The following is an 18,769-nucleotide window of genomic DNA, read 5'->3' as shown; positions in this document are numbered from 1 at the left end:
CTTCAGAGACATCTCCATAAACATGTTGGTGCGCTCGCAGCACTTTCAGATTAAAATTAGTCTAGAATCTAGTAATCATCCGGGCCGCAGCACGCCTATTGGTGACCTCAGCTAAACTATTTACGACTCCCTGATAGGTCAGCAGGCGATATCCTTCACTTCCATTGGTAGTTATTTGCTTCACTCACCTGAGACTTGAGCGGTTTAACTCTGCACTCGTACACCTGCTGCTGCTTCAGTCATGAATTTGACCAACGGTCTGTAGGCGTTACGTGGCTTCAGATCGCAGCTCTGTGATAACTGATGGATGCCTCATGGTCCTCTCACTTCTCACCTGATGCGCTCCCTTTGGAAACTCTTCACCTGAAAAATGGGTGGTAGCTGGAGACCCGACCATCATCAGCTCTCATCGCTGGATGAGCCACTGCAGGAAGTTTAGCTGGTCTGAAACAGAAGTTTGACGTTCGTCGTGAAATCCCCGAAACACACACACACACACACACACACACACACACACACACACACAGACACAGACACAGACACACAGTGTAAGGAGCAGTGAAAGAAATGTTTCAGGTTTCTTTGACAAAAGAAATTTTATTTCTACAGGTTCATTTACAGCAGTGAGTGATACAGTGAAAAGACTGTAACCATAAAAAAGACAAAAATATAAACTAAGCAAAAAAATTCTACTAAAACTGACCAAACTCAGGAAGTGTTTTCATGGAGAAACACTGATGTAAAAAAGACTCTTTGGAAACATATACTTAAAATAATGAGAAAACTATTGTAATATTAGACACTACACTAATGGTGCGGGAGCTGCAACACTTCCTGTAAATCCAGCCGCACAAAGAAAGAAACGTAACCCATAAACATGCAAACAAAGACAAAGTAAGATGGAACCTCTGCTCAGCTCAGGCCAGTTTGATTAATAGAGCAAGTTCCAGTGTTGGGGAGTAATGGAATACATTTAAAATACTAAATATGAGTAACTATTCTGTTACAGTTACCGTTTAAAAAGGTGATCATTAGAAAACAGTTACTTTGTTGAAATAAATGGATGACATATGATACATATGTTTCATATGTTCGGCTGTCCCCTCTCTAATCTTTAAACGCATTGTCAGAAACCGAAACAAACACACAATAAACGCTCTAATGCAAGCGTCCTATTAATGCTGGTGGCATCAGTTACACAATGGACCTGGAGCCAGCACAACAGAACCAACAGTGCACAGGTAGGAATACATTTATTACTTGGAATTTCCAACAATACTTCATATTTAAAGAAGAAAGGGATGAAATCTGACCGTGCAATGAAAACTCTGTTTGTCAGCAACCAAGCTGCTCTCAGCGTCAAAACACTCCAACCTAAAGAAACATCTGGAAGTAAGCTCTTTTTTAAAAACTAACATTAGCCTACTGCAGCTACCTTGTTTTAGTTGTGGTAGCTACCTGGGTTATGTGCCACTTCAGTATCTTTGATTTTACTACTGCTGTGTGATTTATTACTATTAGACTGCAGACTGTTAGACTTGGTGGAAAGCATTAAGAGCCTGCTAGGTGCAAATAATCATGTGCAGTTCCTAAAGCAGTCTATGAACTAACCTCAGCTAACGCCAGCTAACAATATTAGCTGAGTGGCAAGTAGCCTTCAGTAATAGTAATAAATCACACAGTACATCCATGTAGTTGTAAAAACCATGACAATATACCAAGTAATCTAAAGTATTCAGTTACTGACATTAAGTAATTTAATGAAATATGTTACAAACTACATTTTGGGGCATGTATTATGTAATCTGTAGAGGAATACATTTTAAAAGTAACCTTCCAACACTGCCAAGTTCACAATAACAGTCATCTCAAAGAGCTTTATGAGTAAGGTTCACATCCCAGAATGAGGTCTGCAGATTTTTGCTTTTGACGAGAAAAAGAAGAGATAAGAAAAAGTAAAAGCCTGAACATGTTGTAACATTAACTTCTTTTTCTCATGTTTACAGCATGAGAACAGCACAAAAGTGAACAAAGAGGAGACGAAAGGCAGCATTTTTCAAAATATGCAACGTGTTTCTGTAAAAATCAAAACTTACAGACCGGACAAATCTGACAGCCTCACTGTCTCTGAAAGATCAAATCATTATTCATTTGATCCATCGAGTACTTTGTCACATGCAATAAACTACAGAGCTCTGAGCTCTGAAAGTTCCTCTGTTAACCTCTATTATTTTCCTAAGCGTCACTTGAAGATAATCCCACAGAGATGTTTCAGGACGATGATGTCTCGCCTGTGTGAGTTCGCATGTGGCGCCACAAATGACTGCTTTGAACAAAGCTTTTCTCACACATTTGGCAAGAATACCGCTTCTCACCTGTGTGAGATCTCATGTGGGAAGTCAAATGATGCCTTTGACTGAAAGTTTTGTCACATGTTTTACACGAGTATGGCTTCTCACCCGTGTGAGTTCTTACGTGTACGGTCAAGTGACCACTGCGACTGAATGTTTTCCCACATATTTCACAGGAATACGGTTTCTCACCTGTATGAACCGAGGTGTGACTTTTAAAGGTTGATAAGACAGAAAATGCTTTCCCACAGATGTTACAAACATACGGTTTTTCACCTGTGTGAGTTCTCATGTGACACTTCAACGTTGACGCGTCAATAAATCTTTTCTCACATACCTCGCAGGGATAAGGTTTCTCACCTGTGTGAATTCTCACATGGGTGGTTAAGTGCACTTTTCGAATGAAACGCTTCCCACATGTTTCACAAGAATAGGGTTTCTTACCGGTGTGAATTATCATGTGAAATTTGAGCCTTGATGCATTTATAAATGTTTTCCCACACGTGTAACAGGGATAAGGTTTCTCACCTGTGTGCGTTTTCAAGTGGGCATTAAAGTGGCCCCTTCTATTAAAACCTTTCCCGCAGGTTTCACAAGAAAACATCTTCTTACTTGCATGAGTTCTCATGTGGGCATTAAAATTACCAACTCGATTGAAACTTTTCCCGCATGTTTCACATGTGTATGGTTTCTCACCTGTGTGAATTCTCACGTGGTCCACCAAATTGCATCGATGATTAAAACCTTTCCCACACGTTTCACAAGCATAGGGCTTCTTACCCGTGTGGTTTCTCATGTGGGCATTAAAATTACCAACTCTGTTGAAACTTTTCCCGCATGTTTCACATGTGTATGGCTTTTCACCAGTGTGAATTCTCATGTGGTCCACCAAATTACACCTGTGAGCGAAACCTTTCCCACATATTTTGCAACAGTATCTTTTGTCAACTGTCTGAATTCTTTCAAGATATTTCATTGTGTAAATACGATAGTACTTCTTCCCATTCTCAGCGTCAGGAGGGCTCAGAGGGGAGAGCAGAACATTGTTTGGTCCTGCTTCACTGCAGCCATCTTCCTCGTGAACAGGAGTCACCGTAAAGGTATCAGTCTCCTCCTTCAGCACGACCTGCTCTCCGTCCTGACTGGTGCAGGGTTCCTTCCCTTCTTCTTTAATCTGTGAAGATTCTGGGTCCTCTGGACTGGTGCTAACTTCTTCCTCCTCCTCTTTTATCTGTGGAGGTTGGGGGTTCTGACTGGTGCAGAGTTCCTCCTGTTCTTCTTTAATCCGTGGTTGCTGTGGTTCATTCTGGTCCACACCTGAGGGTCTCTCCTGGTCAGTAAGAATCTCCTCCTCTCCATTTTCACGTTGCTGTCGGAGGTCTGGAGGAACAAAGGCAATACGTTACTACACAAATGAAATCTGAAGTGTGCCAAATAATTTGGGCGACACATTTTCAGTCAGAGCAGACCTCAAAGCAGCTAACGGCAGATCAAACGTTAGCCGACTTCCTAACTTCATTACAGAGCATAAACCATCAGAGAGGAGTGTTTTATCTCGCTGATCTTTTGGAGAGAAAAAGGCTGAAGAAGCATGAGTCTGTTACACTGCCATAAATTCAACGTGCAGTTAGTCATCACTATTGCTTACAGGCAAACACTCTGTCACTTTACTCATAGATACCCGTTTGTTTCCTGTCATTTTTGTCCATAGGACAAACAACAATGTATTTTAAGTAGGGCTGGGCGATATGGCCTAAAATTCATATCGCGATATAATTTGAAGCATGTGCGGTAACTATATATATCACGATATATTATTTTCTTCTGTATAACATATTTTCCACACTTAAAATCCTTTAATTTTCTCAAAAATCGAGAGTGTGCCTTATGTATGAATTCTGGTTGTGCTTACTGACCTCGAACCAATTTTGGCTGCAGAAATCTGTTAAAAAATGTTTTAGTGTAACTTTGGTAAGCTGCACTGCTTGATGGATTGTCAGAGCATTACGGCTGCCATAGCGAGGAGCTTCACGGAGTAATCTGGGTCCAAAACTCCGTCTTCTTCAGGTCCCAAAGTCAAACGAACACTGAGAGTTAAAAATGGTCTAAATTCTTTCATCTTTAATAAAATCATCAGCGTTGCTGCTTTATCGAGTGTAACAATTAAGTTACACCATGAAAACAGAAGTTATTAAATTTAACAGAGTTAGAAGTTAACAGGAAGTTAGCTCATTAGTTTACACTTAAATACCATACCATGTTCATACCATGTTCTGACTGAGAATTTTGAAACTAATTCAAACGTTCAGCTCTGCTACCACTTCCAACATGAATGAAAACAGAAAACTAAACAGCAGTGACGTTTGAAGGGTTACTGAAGTTGGACTACCTGGTATATAATGTTGTGCTACGTGATTGCTAGCGACACAGCTATGTTAGCATAACATTAGCACAGTGAAGCTGGAGGATGAACGCTAACTTTTTTCCACTCGATAAAAGTTAACGTGAGGGATTCTGGTGGTCAGGGACAAATGCAATCATAGCAGGATGCTGTACACGGGCCAAACTTCAGTCAGGAGAACATCTGAGATTATTCATCCACAATACGAGGTTAGTCATTAATATACTGCAACAACATGGAACAGAGCAGCTGTGAGAGAATTCAACATTAATGAATCAATGTTAGGGAAGTGGAGGAAACACAGTTTTTGGCTTTCCCCATATTTCAAAAGTGCTTCATCTCTTTGCTATGACTGTCGCCCGCCATAATTTGCAGATGATAATGGTTTTAGCTGCTGCGATGCTTTCGACCAAAACAGGCGCAGCTTGATGACATCATCAACATGCGCTATCGCGATAGAGCGACATAGTCAAAATCTCTATCGTTGGCCAAATTTATATAGTTTCTATCGCCCACCCCTAATTTTAAGCATCAGTAAGTGAAACCTTTGTGGTGGTGAGAATAAGGAACGGCGGGACCACGGAATATCATTTTGAGCCATTTTTATTCACACTCACCACAACAACAACCACACACACCTGAGTCCCCGTGTTTTAACCCGATCTATGAGGTTAAAACCTCATAGATCCCAAAACATTTTTTAATTGCTGCATTTCTGAAGTTCACCCTGACAGTGAGACGTCCTCTCTAATAATGCTGACTTTCGGTGGTGATTCTTCACATGATTTTCACAAAATCCAAAAAACAGAATTTTTCCCGATTCATTTGAATTGGAAAGTGTCCGAAAAAAGGAGCACCAATTTTTATCTAGAATTTGACTTTTCAAGGAATTTTGTTGCCACTGGATGATGTCATCACCTGCTCTAAAAACTGAGTCTGGAGAACAAAGTGGAAGAAATGTCTTTCTCTTTATTTCACGCCCAAAACTTTTGCCCTACACGGACCATATGTACAGGTCCTTCTCAAAAAATTAGCATATTGTGATAAAGTTCATTATTTCCTGTAATGTACTGATAAACATTAGACTAAATTAAACCCAAAATTCCTATCTCAAAAAATTAGCATATCATGAAAAGGTTCTCTAAACGAGCTATTAACCTAATCATCTGAATCAACGAATTTACTCTAAACACCTGCAAAAGATTCCCGAGGCTTGTAAAAACTCCCAGCCTGGTTCGTTACTCAAAACCGCAATCATGGGTAAGACTGCCGACCTGACTGCTGTCCAGAAGGCCATCATTGACGCCCTCAAGCAAGAGGGTAAGACACAGAAAGAAATTCCTGAACGAATAGGCTGTTCCCAGAGTGCTGTATCAAGGCACCTCAGTGGGAAGTCCGTGGGAAGGAAAAGGTGTGGCAGAAAACGCACAACGAGAAGAGGTGACCGGACCCTCAGGAAGATTGTGGAGAAGGACCGATTCCAGACCTTGGGGGACCTGCGGAAGCAGTGGACTGAGTCTGGAGTAGAAACATCCAGAGCCACCGTGTGCAGGCGTGTGCAGGAAATGGGCTACAGGTGCCGCATTCCCCAGGTCAAGCCACTTTTGAACCAGAAACAGCGGCAGAAGCGCCTGACCTGGGCTACAGAGAAGCAGCACTGGACTGTTGCTCAGTGGTCCAAAGTACTTTTTTTGGATGAAAGCAACTTTTGCATGTCATTTGGAAATCAAGGTGCCAGAGTCTGGAAGACTGGGGAGAGGGAAATGCCAAAATGCCTGAAGTCCAGGGTCAAGTACCCACAGTCAGTGATGGTCTGGGGTGCCATGTCAGCTGCTGGTGTTGGTCCACTGTGTTTTATCAAGCGCAGGGTCAATGCAGCTATCAGGAGATTTTGGAGCACTTCATGCTTCCATCTGCTGAAAAGCTTTATGGAGATGAAGATTTCATTTTTCAGCACGACCTGGCACCTGCTCACAGTGCCAAAACCACTGGTAAATGGTTTACTGACCATGGTATTACTGTGCTCAATTGGCCTGCCAGCTCTCCTGACCTGAACCCCGTAGAGAATCTGTGGGATATTGTGAAGAGAAAGTTGAGAGACGCAACACTCTGGATGAGCTTAAGGCCGCTATCGAAGCATCCTGGGCCTCCATAACACCTCAGCAGTGCCACAGGCTGGTTGCCTCCATGCCACGCTGCACTGAAGCAGCCATTTCTGCAAAAGGATTCCCGACCAAGTATTGAGTGCATAACTGAACATAATTATTTGAAGGTTGACTTTTTTGTATTAAAAACACTTTTCTTTTATTGGTCGGATGAAATATGCTAATTATTTGAGATAGGAATTTTGGGTTTTCATGAGCTGTATGCCAAAACCATCAATATTAAAACAATGAAAGGCTTGAACTACTTCAGTTGTGTGTAATGAATCTAAAATATATGAAAGTCTAATGTTTATCAGTACATTACAGAAAATAATGAACTTTATCACAATATGCTAATTTTTTGAGAAGGACCTGTACATCACAGGATAGCCATCGTATTCCTCTACCAAGCAGTGTCATTCTCACTGAGATGGGAAGTTGCTGAGTTTTCTCTTGGGAAGCATTTGTTGCCACATTTCTGTTTGCCAGGCTCATTCTAGGTCTGACGCTGAGGTACAGCTGTGTGTGTCTTATGTTCTAGGTTTAGTCATATAACTCATATCAATATCAGCACCTTTGATGCTTTTAAGTAGCTACATATAAAGAGACTTTGTGTTAATTACAGATGTTCAGACTTCTTTAAAGAAGTCCAGACGCTTTTCTTTGCAAGCTCCTTTGACCATGTTCAGAGGATCCGTTTGCCATCAACCAAGACAGGAAACTTCTTAGGAAAATTAAAATTTAACTTGATTATTATTTAAATGATTATTTATGTTTTGTTTGTTTTTATAAATAATGAATAAATATGAATTTTTGCCCGGGGGCCAACAGACTCTACAATCACCGCTGGAGGTTTTTGGTTTTAATAACTACTCTCGCCACAAGGGGGCAGTAATGCAAAATTCCTTTTACTTTTAACGCCCTTCAGGCCCTCAGAATAACAAATATTAACCTGGAAATTAGCATTTTAATACCTGGGGGAATTTTTTCCCGTCACTGCTTACAGATCTCTACTGAAACTCTAAAACTTATTACTGGTTCCACCTATTTCCTGACCAGGCTCCGGATCACGGGGGCCTCCCTCTTCCCAGCCAGCTTCTCCAACTCATTCCAAGCCATCTGAGACGTAATCTCTCCAGTGTGCCCCAAGTCTGCCCTGGAGGCTTCTCCTGGTAGGACATGGCTGGAACACCTCACCCAGGAGCCATCCTGGCCAGATGCCCGAATATCTCCACTTGCTCCTTGAGGAGCTCTGAGACGCTCCTGAAGAACCAAGCTCCTCACCCTCCCTCTGACGCCGAGTCCAGACACCGTTTGGACGACGCTTCATCTGTGATCTCACTCACTCAGTTTCTGCCCACAGCTCATGAATATCAAACAATAACAGATGTACTAAGCTGTGGTCTACACTCACTGGCCACTTTATTAGAGACTCTAATCTCTAATCAGCCAATGACACGGCAGCAGCTCAGTGTATTTATGCATGTAGAGATGGTGACGACAATCAGCCGAGGGTCAAACTGAGCATCAGAAAATTGAGGAAGAAAAGAGATTTAAGAAACTTTTAGTGTCCTATTTCAGAAACTGCTGATTGGCTGTTTTTTCCCACACAAACATCTCAGAGTTTACAAAGACGTAGAGCAGGGCGATATGACCAAAAATATTTACAACGATACACATTTGAAAATTTGCGATAACGATATAACTGACGATATAATTGATGCGAGACAAAATACTTTATAACTCCACAATTTTACTAGTGCAAAAAAACCCATCAATGTATTTTCACTTAAACAAGCAGCTGTTTTTATGTGTATATATAACATTTTAACAGTGGAAATGCAAATTCTTTGCTGACAGTTTAACCAAAAGGCATTTCCAGTGGAAATGGGCTGACATATGCTGAGCATGACCATGTATAATATCCACAAAAGGTAAAAAGAGGAGCTTTGAAACATGGAACTGCAGTAAAAACAGTCAGATACGTCTAACTTTACTCAACTCATTCTTCTCGTTTCCTCCACTTTTGTACCATCGACTCATTAATGCTGAATTCTCTCACAGCTGCTCTGTTCCCATGTTCTACTGCACGACCGACAGCCTTGAGTTTAAAATACACAAACAATACGGTAACGTCATGTTGAAGCACGGTACGTATCACTCCGCGAGGCTCCGCCTACGGTAGCCGTAATGCTCTGACAATCCATCAAGCGGTGCGGCTTCGCAGCAAAGTCGCACTGAAACATTTTTGACAGATCTTTGAGCGCCGGACGAAAGCTAAACCAGTTCCACTGAAGTTGCAGCATTTTTACAAACCAGTTCTGGTTCATCGTTTCATTCAACGATCCGCTTTCACCCTTCTCATTCTCCGTCGCCGCCGTGCTTTTTCTGCCATGTGTTTATGAAAACACTGCGCATGCGCGTTTTACTCATATTCTATCACGATATTTCATTTTCTTATCATTGCCTAACATTATACGGTGTTACCGTGAACGGTATGATACGGCCCAGCCCTACAAAAGAGAAACTGTCCAGAGAGCAGCAGTTCTCTGAGAGGAAGTAGCTTCTTTGTGTCAGAGGAGAAAGGCAGAACTCTGACAGGACAACAGCAGTAACTAAAATCGCTGCTCGTCACATCCAAAGTGATCAGAAGAGCATCTCTGAATGGGCGGCATGCTGAAGCCTGAAGCAGAAGACCACACCGGGTACCACTGCTGTCAGTGCGAACAAGACACTGAGGCTACAGTTTTCACAGTCTCACTAAAACACAAGAAGGAAAAACGTTTCTGGGTATGATCGGTCTCGAGGTCAGAGTAACCATGGAAACATGGATCCATCCTGCCGCTGGTGTAACGCTGCCGGGTAATCGTCTCAGATGACTATTACTGTTCTGCATCTCTGTGTCAGTGAGAGAACGAATGGAAACATTCGCTGACACGAATCAGGAGCAAACATGTGACCTCAAATCGCTTTAAAGCCACAATTTTAGACAATTGGAGGCTCCACCAGCTGTTCAGATAACACACCACCTTCATCTTCCATTAATACCATTCTCACACTGCTTTAATTCATCACAAAGCAGCCTCTACACACATGTGCACTGATATCGATCCATGAAACACAGATAAGGAAACAGTCGTCTGCAGATTGATTGCTTTGACTTTTGATTGGCCAACAGTAAATACTTTAACTGGTAGTTTATTAGTTTTATATTTTAACTGAATACGTTTCAGGTTCTTCAGGCAGGCAGGAGTGCAGCGTGCTGTCAGCACATTTATCAGAATAAAACAGCAGCATGTTGTAATCTGGTTTTCTCCTCTGTAACAGTCACTGCATCACACTGATATGATATCAGAGCGACAATGAGCGAGAACAGCGTCACACAGTTTGGATATAATAGTAACAGGAACTTGTTCTTTCTGAAAGTACAACAAAATCTTGTTTTTGCTCAACGTTCAGCTTTAATGTGTGACATCATTAGATTCTTAAAGAGCAGGATGTGCCTCGTGTCTGAGAAGCTGTTCGACCAGGAGAGGTCTGGTTGACCCCCCAACCTGCTGTCAGACTTCACGAGCTCCGTGTTCACAGAGATTTACCCTCAAACTGAAGAATCGACCCGTCACACCTTCGTGGACCCTTAATAAACCACTGACAGCAGGCAAACTTACATCAGTACTGCCAACGCATAGCCCAGAGGCGCAGGTTTGACACCAAAGGGGGGCGAAAGCTGAGGAGGACGCCGGAAGTGACCCCGTGACTCTCGGCCATGTTGGCTCAGGCTGTCCGCGCGGACACCCGCGTGCCAGACCGCTGTGGCACAACTCCTCGCTAGCTTTTCGGCACGTGCAAGTTTAACACACCTGTGAGGAGCAGCTTCCGCTGCAGCCGCCGGTGACGGTCGAGCTCCTCCTCGTACTGCACGAAGGTTTTCTCCACCTCGCTGAAGATTTCCTCCGCGGCCGCCGTCAGCCTCCGCTGGATAAAGTCCTTCAGATACTCAAGAGTACACATGACTACTGCAGTAACCCGAGTACTGAGCGGGGGGAATACTACACCGTCCTCCGGCTCGGTCCGCGCCTCACGAGAGCCGCTGCTGCAAACCTAGTTCTTCTACGCATGCGCCCAAAGGGTTCTTCCTCTCCCGGAGTTTCACAATAAAAGCCCTGTACAGACGAAAAGCAACTTAGTGAAATGTCTTAAAGAGACACAGAAGAAAATCTAAAAAAAGGAAAAATGAGGATTTCTGCACAAAATAATAATAAATAAAGAACCATATTTTCATATTTGTTCTTGTGTATTTCTTTTATTTGTAGGTCACCACAAGAAAGAGGAAGGATGTACCCGACTGGAGTCTCAACACACATTAAATACATAAAAGTTTAATATAAGTGTAGTGTCCATTTGAACTCCTTACAGTTCTCATGTTATTTATATTTAAAAGGAGCGACACAAGAGTCAAACCACTTTGTTCACTCCTTTATTTTCCACACAAACCTTCACAATAAATTTCATGAAATAATCACAAATAAATTATTCTCAAATATCAAAATTCAGAATATGTATTAAAGTATGTCACCTCAGTAAAATGTGACTGTAAAGGACACTTACAGGAGTATAAAGTTACAGATGTGTAAAGTTGTCTGGAGCTCGCTCCACTACCACAGCTCTTCTGCTGGGTTCAGCCGTGGACTCGGCTCGTGCCGTCGCAGAGTTGTGCTGCGTGCTCTTTCTATAGAGAGGAGGCTTTCTCCTGCAATTGTCATGAACTTTAACCTTTGACATGCTAACTGAAGCCTGTAGAGACTGAGATGGAGCTTTTGTTCCAGTTTCTCTGAGAGCTGGATGGATTGAATCTGCTGGGATTCTCCAGCAGAGAAGGACTGGGTGAGAGAGGGAGGCCTGGGGGAGAGAGGGAGGTCTGGGGGAGAGAGGGAAGTCTGGGGGAGAGAGGGAGGCCTGGGGGAGAGAGGGAGGCCTGGGGGAGAGAGGGAGGCCTGGGGGAGAGGGGGAGCTCCTTCACGTGCTTGTCTGACTCTAGAAGGGAAAGTTGAGCTTGTTAAAAGCTCCTCAGTGTTTCTGCTGGATTATAATGTTGTTGTTTACACACAGACCAAGAAAACATCCAAACACACGAGCCGCTCGCACTGCTCAGTCTTTACACTCGTTTATCTCCCAGAACTCTGACTCAGTGACAGATGTCAGTGATCCGATGTTCCACAGCGAGAAGAACCCGCTCGGAGAACTAAAGAGGAACCAACAGGCTAACAGACGGGGCTCACACAGAGCCACCGAGACTTCATGAAAACATGAAAGATCCACGTTTTTCTGCCTGTTGGTGCTGTTTCCCTCAGACTGTAACAGACTCGTTTCACATCAGACTGCCGCTGCAGCGCGGTCCAGTCCATATATCCACACGTTTTCGGTGCTTCAGGACGACCACGTCTCTGCGTGGTGCAGTAACGCTGACACAGTCACGGCCTCTCAGCTGTGTGGTTCTCACGTGGATTTTAAGGACATGCTGTAACTTTTCTTCCACATATTGCAGCTCTGTGCAAAATGTGCTTTGTGCCTTTTGAGTGATGAGAACTCAGAGAACCTGGTCCCACAGCTCTTACAAACATAAGGCTTCTCCCCTGTGTGAGACCTCATGTGGCGTAACAGATTACTGCCTCGGTTGAAAGACTTCCCGCACGTTTCGCAGGAATAGGGCTTCTCACTCGTGTGGATTTTTGTGTGGGATAATAAATTACTGCGCCGGTTGAAAGACTTGCCACACGTTGGGCAACAAAACTGCTTCCTTCCTTCCTCACTTTCCTCATATGTAGCAGTCACCATGAAGGCATCAGGCCCCCGAGAGAAGAGCTGCTCCATGTCTGGTTCACTGTGCTCTCCTTCCTCAGCAGCAGTCACCATGAAGGTATCCGTCTCCTCCTTCAGTCCCAGCTGCTCTCCCTCCTGACTGCTGCACAGTTCCTCCTCTTCCTCTTTAATCTGTGGAGCTTCTGGTTCCTCCACACTGGAGCTCCTCTCCTGGTTCCAGAGCTGCTGCTCAGGGAGAACCTCCTCCTCCTCCTCCTCCTCACCAACAGGCTGCTGTGGGACGTCTAAACAAAGTTGCACAAGAAATAAGTTAACAGTATGATGGCAGACGTGCCCTCCCTGCAGAAGGTGAGGAGGAAACAAACGCTGATGATCTGACAGCTCAGTCTCCCAGCAGGCCGTGGACAGTTTCATTCCTGCTTATTGGATTCTACAACTAACTTCTCATAACTGGAGGAGTCGGTTTGTTGTGTGGAGGCAAAAACAAAATGATGTTATGTGGTGTGTATATTATGTTAGAAATATGCTCGTTATTATTATGACTGCAGATTATATCAGGACGCTGATTAAATATTGACGATAACTGTGGAGAAGGGCGGCACATGCGCACTTCTTCCCACTCCTTTCCTATATGTTATTTTGTAAAGCTGTTTGTTTGTCTTTGCTAAATGACCTTCGTATATTGTTTACATGTTTGGAATAAAATGAACAAACAAACAAAGATGCCAATAATTGACTTTGTACTACTGACGGGAGCGGATCAAGAGCTCGTGCATCAGCCAGGTGTGTTCAGGTGAGCTGATGCGCAGCCTCCCTGTTGTTGCTGAGCTCAGCTCATCAGAGAGTTTCTGGCACCTGTGCAGCACGCTCATGGGCGGAGCAGGTCAGTGAGTCACAGGTACACATTCCAAGTTTTACCACAGTTTACGTTCACTGCCGCCATCTTGGATGTGGGCTCGTGTGCTACGTTTCATAATAAAATTCCGACACCCAGTTTGACCTCGAACGCAGCACCGCTGGCTGGATTTCCGGCACGTGCAGGTTTTACACACCTGTGAGGAGCAGCTTCCGCTGCAGCCGCCGGTGACGGTCGAGCTCCTCCTCGTACTGCACGAAGGTTTTCTCCACCTCGCTGAAGATTTCCTCCGCGGCCGCCGTCAGCCTCCGCTGGATAAAGTCCTTCAGATACTCCAGAGTACACATGACTACTGCAGTAACCCGAGTACTGAGCGGGGGGAATACTACACCGTCCTCCGGCTCGGTCCGCGCCTCAGGAGAGCCGCTGCTGCAAACTAAGTTCTTCTACGCATGCGCCCAAAGGCTTATTCGTGTCCCAGAGTTTCACAATAAAAGCCCTGTACAGACGAAAAGCAAATGTAAAATGTCTAAAATGGAGAGAAGAGATTTGTGGCAGGTTGCTTCATGAGTCAGAATCATCCAAAGTTTTAAAGCTAAACCAAATAAACCTGCAGAAGAAATAATTTTTCCGAGTTATCTAATAAAAGCTTTACACTTCACACTTTACTCATCAGATAAGCTTTGTTTTTATAAAGTACATCCATCCATGAAGCAAAGAAATTATTTTAAAAATGCAGTAAAAACAACAAAGACACATTTTCATATTTGTTCTTTATTCTTTCCATCTGTAGGGTACCATGCTGAAAAACACGCTGTACACCTGATATTTATACACCTGATGAAAACGTGTTTAATCTTTCTGCCGTCTGGTTTAAACCCTGTGTGGTCTGGAGCTGTAGAGTCCAATAACACAGCATCCACCCCATGATTCAGCTGAGAACACTTGCATATCCGCTCCACGGACGAGCAGGTGGATAGAGAGAGAGTCCCAGATAAGTGGGAGAAAACTGATGGGCTAAAAATGAGCTCGTGGCACAGCCACACTAAAGTTCAGGAGCACGTGAGCCACAGCGACGAATGTAAAGGTGAAAAGGTTCGTCGGACTTCAGACTCCCAGTGGCTTCCCCTCCACTTCCCACTGTTGTGACAAAATTCCACAGAGGCTGTTGTGGAAATTGACATTACCACAGGAACCACATACAGGCACACGGACTCAAAACATATCTTTAGACTCAAAAGCATACGCCCACTCCCACTGCTAGTGCCACTATCTCTAATTCAGTGACGGATGTCATGGTGCACAGCAAGAGGACGTCTCCGCTGCGTGGTGCAGTAACGCTGATACAGTCACGGCCTCTCAGCTGTGTGGTTTCTCAGGAGGAGGTTTTCTCCCACATTCAGCAGCTCCTCCTCTGTGCCTTTTAAGTGACGAGGAGTCAGCGAACCTGGTCCCACAGCTCTTACAAACATAAGGCTTCTCCCCTGTGTGAGACCTCATGTGGCGTAACAGATTACTGCCTCGGTTGAAAGACTTCCCGCATATTTCACAGGAATAGGGCTTCTCACTCGTGTGGATTTTTGTGTGGGATAATAAATTACTGCGCCGATTGAAAGATTTGCCACACGTTGGGCAACAAAACGGTTTCTCACCTCTGTGAATTCTGCTGTGGACGTACAAATCAGTTCTTCGATTAAAACCTTTCCCACACGTTTGGCAAGAATACGGCTTTTCATCTGCGTGGATAAACATGTGCATGTTAAACGTTGACAATTTAAAAAACCTCTTCCCACAGATGTTGCACAGGTAGGGCTTCTCGCCGGTGTGCACTCTCGTGTGGACCAGCAAAATAGACTTTTGAGCAAAACCTTTCCCACACGTTTTGCAGGAATAGGGCTTCTGGCACGTGTGGACCGCGGCGTGCCGGGTAAGGGTCGACGAGGTCAAACATCTTTTCCCACAGGTGTTACAAACATAGGGCTTATCACCTGTGTGTGTTCTCATGTGCACAGTCAGAGCATCCTTCTGAGAAAAACCTTTCCCACACATCTCACAGGGATACGGCTTCTCGCCTGTGTGGATTCTCTGATGTCTTTGCATCCGGGATCTATACTTGAAGCCTTTTCCACAAACGTCACACGTTACAGATTTGCTGGCCGTGTCAGAGTGACGCTGGCTCGGAGAGTCGTCTGCACCGAGACGTCTGCGATTTCTCGTTTTTGGCTTTAAACCGAAACTCACAGTTAATCCTGAGTCAGCATTCTTGTTTCCTTTCTCACTTTCTTCCACCATGAAGGTCTCAGTCTCCTGGCTCACCTCCTGACAGAGCTGTTCTTCTTTAATCTGTGGAGCTTCTGGTTCCTCCTGGTCCACACTGCAGCTCCTCTCCTGGTTCCAGAGCTGCTGCTCAGGGAGAACCTCCTCCTCCTCACAGACCTGCTGCTGCGGGACGTCTAAACAAAGGAGCACAAGAAATAAGTTATTATTTCCACTTTTGCATAGAAGAAATGACCGATTAGTGAGGCTGAGAAGGAGATGAAGGTAAACTAATATTCTGTTGGTATGTTTGCATTTAGTTCTATCAAGTCTGGTACAAACAGCTGGGGATAAATTAGGCTCAGAGCATTAATGAGGTGACTTGTGCCCGGTGGCTCCACTGACAGAGATCACAGGTTTGAGACCAGGAGGAGACAAACACAGGCCTGTCTGGATAAATGTGCGGGCAGCATCAGGAACAGCTGGTAACATGTCACTGAATGAAAATGTGGACTCTTCTGCTGAGACTCAGATCCACAGGAGTCAAACTCGGCTGTGGTTCACTGAAATGGTTTCATGCTACACACCTGTCCTTTGTGTCTTCATCTGTGGGCTGCAGGTGACGTCCTCTTGTTCACGCTGAGGGCTGCTCTCGTTCCAGATGATGACGTCTACACTCTCCTCCTTCACTACCAGCGGCTCTCCCTCCTGTTCCTCTTTAATCTGTGGAGGTTCTGGATCCTCTTGGCCACGGAGCTGCTGCTCGGGGAGAACCTCCTCCTCCCTGCTGACATGTTGCTGTGGGACGTCTGCACATGTTTAAAGTACAAGGAAAGCAAAGGTCGAGTGCTTTATTGCAAACACCACATTAAAACATACGACTACTGATGATTATTTTTATGTGGCCAAAGCTTCAGATATCCATGAAGAAATCTGAAGAAACCGTGGATCCGACTCGACTCTGAAAACGTGAACATTTAAAACTGATACATTTAATATGAGCTGACAAAGAAATGCTCATTTTTTCTCACGTTAAACGATTTGTTTTCTGTTCTTTTGTGAATACAGTCCAGATTTATGACATCAGCACATCACATGTTTATGTGTCTGTATTTCACACAGCATCCTGTCTCTACTGCAACAACCAGGACGTGACAGAAGCAACCGTCACACCGGAAGTACTGCGTCACTGAACTCGCTGCAAACACAATGAACATTAAAAGTAAAAACGTGCGCGCGTGTCCACCGTGTCCTCCCCACAGGCTGATTCTGTTCATCATCATCATCAGGTGACTTCTTCAGTCTCAGCTGGCTGCAGGTTTCCAAACAAACAGCACGTCATGACTGAAACCGTGACGTCACTTTATGATCACTAATATGCAAATTATCACGACCATCGATCGACAACCACTGATCAAAGACGTGACGTCAGTAATGCCGTTTGCGTTCGCTGCTGTGTGGCGTGACGCGTTTCTTCTGCTGTGTCTGAGGATTTTACCCTCAGTGTTTCTGTCACGAAGCCCGTGGAAATGATTCTAGCTTTCCCACAGAGCTCCACGTCACAGACTCACCTGTCCTGTGCAGCTTGATTTCCGGTTTCCAGGTGATATCCAGCAGTCTGCGCTGACGGTCGATCTCTTCCTCGTACTGGACGATCGTTTTTTCAAACTCCAAGAATATTTGTTCAGCAGCAGCAGTTAGTCGCTCGTTGATAAACTCTCTCAGATACTGAACTGAAGGCATTGTTGCTGACACAGCTCACACACTCAGCTCACACACTCAGCTCACACACAACAACAACAGTTTTCATTGATTACTTCCGCCGAATTTCTTCTTCGTCTGATGAATTTCCAGCAGCTTGTGGACTGTGACATGTAGTGCTGCCCTCTACAGGCAGGAGTGTGTTGTGCAGCCGGACTCGATCACAGCCGATCTGCGGTCCGTTTAGACGTTTGAGACTGAAGATTAAAATAACTAATAAGTAAAAATGAAGAAATTTTCACCAGTTTACAACAAAACAAACTAACAAGCAAGAAAAATTGACAAAAAAGGGCAAGAAGCACAACAACAAACTGCAAAAACAAACAACAATAACAACAATAACAATAATAATAATACATTTTAATTTAAAAATGACCACTAATGGTACATTTCTGGTAGTTTAACAGTATAAAGGTTTTGGAGAAAATTGCAAAATAACAAGAAGGTAAATTTTAAATATTTGGAAAAATTATGAGAAAATGTTTGTACATGTACGAGAAAAATGGCGTCGAGTGAGTGGGCGTATTTAGGAGAAAAACAACTCTGTTTGACAAAAAAACCCCAAAAAAACAAATTTTTTTTCCAAATTTGTTTCTAATTTTAATTTTGAATTAATGTTGAGTTTGTTGATTTTTACACTCTGTTCTGTTTCCATGATTATCTCAGTGTTTTTGGTTCTGTGTGTGTGTGTAAATGGTAAATGGACTGATTCTTATAGAGCACTTTTCTACTCCCCGGAGTGCTCAAAGTGCTGTATACAACATGCACATTCACCCAATCACACCCATTCTCACAATCACTGACTCTAAACTGGGTGCTTTTCTAACGACATTCACACACATTCACACTCCGATGGACGCACCAGAGAGCAACCTGGGGTTAGTATCTTGCCCAAGGATGCTTGGCATGCACACACACTCTTTCTCGTGCAGCCTGCATTATCTGAATGTAACCGTGCTTCTTCTTTTAGTGGTTGTGAGCTTCAGCTGCTTCAGGTCTTCCTGGTTGCTGGTTCATGTGTTTGTGCTGCTGATCGTCCTCCTTCTGTCTCGGGCTGTTTTTATGTCTCGCTCTGCGTTCATGTTAGGTTTCGTCTCCTCTGATTATTTCCTGTTTGACTTTGAAGTTTGATTTTCTTTCATGTGTTGGTTTGACTTGCTGCCCTGTGATTTTCCTGATT

At 43.9% G+C, this 18,769-nt stretch overlaps 2 protein-coding genes across 2 annotated transcripts; both read right to left on the bottom strand.

The window, feature by feature from the left end:
- Positions 1 to 1,933: 1,933 nt before the first annotated feature.
- LOC118455865 (uncharacterized) lies at positions 1,934 to 14,003 on the bottom strand. The gene is made up of 3 exons (XM_087831865.1): positions 13,769 to 14,003; positions 10,757 to 11,059; positions 1,934 to 3,731 (listed from the first exon to the last, which is right to left on the bottom strand). The coding sequence occupies exons 2-3, from the start codon at positions 10,905 to 10,907 to the stop codon at positions 2,272 to 2,274; spliced, it is 1,611 nt and encodes a 536-aa protein (XP_087687991.1). The 5' UTR covers positions 10,908 to 11,059; positions 13,769 to 14,003; the 3' UTR covers positions 1,934 to 2,271.
- A 383-nt stretch (positions 14,004 to 14,386) lies between these two features.
- Positions 14,387 to 17,614, bottom strand: LOC102788984 (uncharacterized). Its single transcript, XM_087831928.1, has 3 exons — positions 17,400 to 17,614; positions 16,416 to 16,637; positions 14,387 to 16,025 (listed from the first exon to the last, which is right to left on the bottom strand). Exons 1-3 carry the CDS (start codon positions 17,569 to 17,571, stop codon positions 14,932 to 14,934), a joined length of 1,488 nt encoding a protein of 495 aa, XP_087688054.1. The 5' UTR covers positions 17,572 to 17,614; the 3' UTR covers positions 14,387 to 14,931.
- Positions 17,615 to 18,769: the final 1,155 nt, after the last annotated feature.

Source organism: Neolamprologus brichardi, chromosome 18 (assembly GCF_056152115.1).
Source record: "Neolamprologus brichardi isolate AB-2024 chromosome 18, ASM5615211v1, whole genome shotgun sequence".
In the NCBI taxonomy this organism is placed as follows: domain Eukaryota; kingdom Metazoa; phylum Chordata; class Actinopteri; order Cichliformes; family Cichlidae; genus Neolamprologus; species Neolamprologus brichardi.
Note: the sequence above shows the minus strand (reverse complement) of the source record. Positions and strands in the feature narration are given on the sequence as shown.

What these genes read in the sequence shown, in the direction of transcription:
- LOC118455865 (XM_087831865.1), bottom strand. Translation starts at nt 10,907, where the DNA reads ATGTGTACTCTTGAGTATCTGAAGGACTTTATCCAGCGGAGGCTGACG. An exon ending in GCGGAAGCTGCTCCTCACAG is followed by an intron (nt 3,732 to 10,756) that starts GTGTGTTAAACT and finishes TTGTTCCTCCAG; the next exon opens with ACCTCCGACAGCAACGTGAA.
- LOC102788984 (XM_087831928.1), bottom strand. Translation starts at nt 17,571, where the DNA reads ATGCCTTCAGTTCAGTATCTGAGAGAGTTTATCAACGAGCGACTAACT. An exon ending in AATCAAGCTGCACAGGACAG is followed by an intron (nt 16,638 to 17,399) that starts GTGAGTCTGTGA and finishes AAACATGTGCAG; the next exon opens with ACGTCCCACAGCAACATGTC. An exon ending in GATGAAGACACAAAGGACAG is followed by an intron (nt 16,026 to 16,415) that starts GTGTGTAGCATG and finishes TCCTTTGTTTAG; the next exon opens with ACGTCCCGCAGCAGCAGGTC.